Source organism: Fulmarus glacialis, unplaced genomic scaffold (assembly GCF_000690835.1).
Source record: "Fulmarus glacialis isolate BGI_N327 unplaced genomic scaffold, ASM69083v1 scaffold22329, whole genome shotgun sequence".
Classification (NCBI taxonomy): Eukaryota; Metazoa; Chordata; class Aves; order Procellariiformes; family Procellariidae; genus Fulmarus; species Fulmarus glacialis.
In genome coordinates, this window is record NW_009234172.1 from 4,223 (window position 1) to 5,792 (window position 1,570).

Here is a 1,570-nt window from a genome sequence, read left to right on the forward strand (position 1 = left end):
CCTTACGCCCGCTGCCGCCCTGTCTACCCTCTCGATGTCGGCAGTGTTAAGAAACCTTAACTCTTGAGGCTCTTGCCCCCAGCTCAGGCTGTGATGGATGGGTCATCCCAAGGGGCATCTAGCCCCCGAGGGAGGGGAGGGTGATAGTGCACATCCCAGCAAGCCTTTACCTCCACCCTTGGGGATGCGGGACGGAAAGAAGCTCGAGCAGGCAGGCAGGAGAGTGATGTGCAGAAGATGAGGTGTTTCCCAGAGGGGTGCAGGCACCCAAAACACCCCAAGTAAACCCTCTTCTGTGCCTTGAAACACCCTGTTCAGCTTGCCTGCCCACTTCTCGAGGCAGCAGTGCCTGGACCAAAGCCAAGCAAGGGTGGCAGAAGTCCAGCGAGCATTCTGGGGATGGTCAGCGGCTCCACGCACCCTCGAGCCGTGGCACTGCTCTACTCCGGGAGGACCCCAAATACCAGCATCCCCCTCCCTGCTGCGGCACGAGCTGGCCCCCCAAGCAGCATCCCTGCCTCCAGTCTGCAATGCACGTGGGACCCCCTGCCAAGAAACCTGCTCCAGGCACAGTACCTTGGGTCCCGGTGCACCGGGGAGGCCGAGGTCGCCCACATCGCCCTGAGGAGGAGGAGGAAGGAGAAGAGGGTGTGAAGAAGCTGCCTTGCTCCAGGAGCAGGTTGATGCTCTCCAGTCCAGGGATGGAAGGAGCTGGGACCTCCTGGAGATGTGCCAGAGGACCGAGCGGCAGCAAAAAGCTGCGCCCCCCCCTGGGGGGCCAGCTGCCCCGCGGGGGAGCTGAGACGTGCTCCCAGGGCACGTAGGACAGGGGACACTCACCTGCTCTCCTTTGGGCCCCGGCTGCCCAGCTGCCCCGTCTCTTCCAGGAGGACCCTGAGGACCCTGCAAGATGCCCAGGAGCTGTCTCCAGCGCAGGGAAACCCCGTGGAGCTGGTAGGCAGGGAGCCCCCCACTGCCACAGGGGGCAGTTATGGCCCCACCACCGCAAGGTGGCCCTGGGATGGGTCCCCTTGGCCACCCGATATACCTACCGCTGGCCCTGGGGGCCCAGGGGTCCCATCCCTGCCCGGCAGACCTGGCGGTCCCGGAAGGTCCGTGCGGTTCATCCCAAACCGTCCCGGTTCCCCCGGCAAACCAGGCACACCAGGTGGCCCTGGGGGACCAGGTGGTCCTCGTGGACCCTACAAGAGAAGGAGGGGACGATGGCCGAGAATGTCCTCCCACTCCCTGCCAGCAGGAGAGGACCCTCACTCACCCGCAGGCTCTCCAGGTCGCCACCAAAGCCAGAGCCCTCCATGTCGATGAAGGTCTGGGGGAGAAATGCGAGGGTGATGTCAGGCACTGACAGCCAGGGTTGGGGTGCAGCACCCCGCTCCTCCATGTCCCCCCTCAAACCCGTGTCCCAGGGAGCACCCACCAGCTTGTCATGCTTGGAGGAGGGTCCTGGCGGTCCCGGGGGACCAGGTGGTCCAGGGGGTCCCCTCGGTCCCATGCCTGGGTCACCCTGGCACACAGGAAAGAGCGTGGTTTGCGAGTGTAGCCCAGCTGC

At 64.8% G+C, this 1,570-nt stretch overlaps 1 protein-coding gene across 1 annotated transcript in view; it reads right to left on the reverse strand.

Moving 5' to 3' along the window:
* LOC104082453 (collagen alpha-1(XVIII) chain-like) overlaps positions 1 to 1,570 on the reverse strand; it is a gene marked incomplete at both ends in the record, with an annotated part of 5,918 nt that overhangs the window by 4,139 nt on the left and 209 nt on the right. The window contains 5 exon segments of the mRNA XM_009585581.1: positions 577 to 621; positions 841 to 903; positions 1,053 to 1,202; positions 1,277 to 1,330; positions 1,439 to 1,525. Of these exon segments, the coding sequence (XP_009583876.1) occupies positions 577 to 621; positions 841 to 903; positions 1,053 to 1,202; positions 1,277 to 1,330; positions 1,439 to 1,525 (399 nt within the window).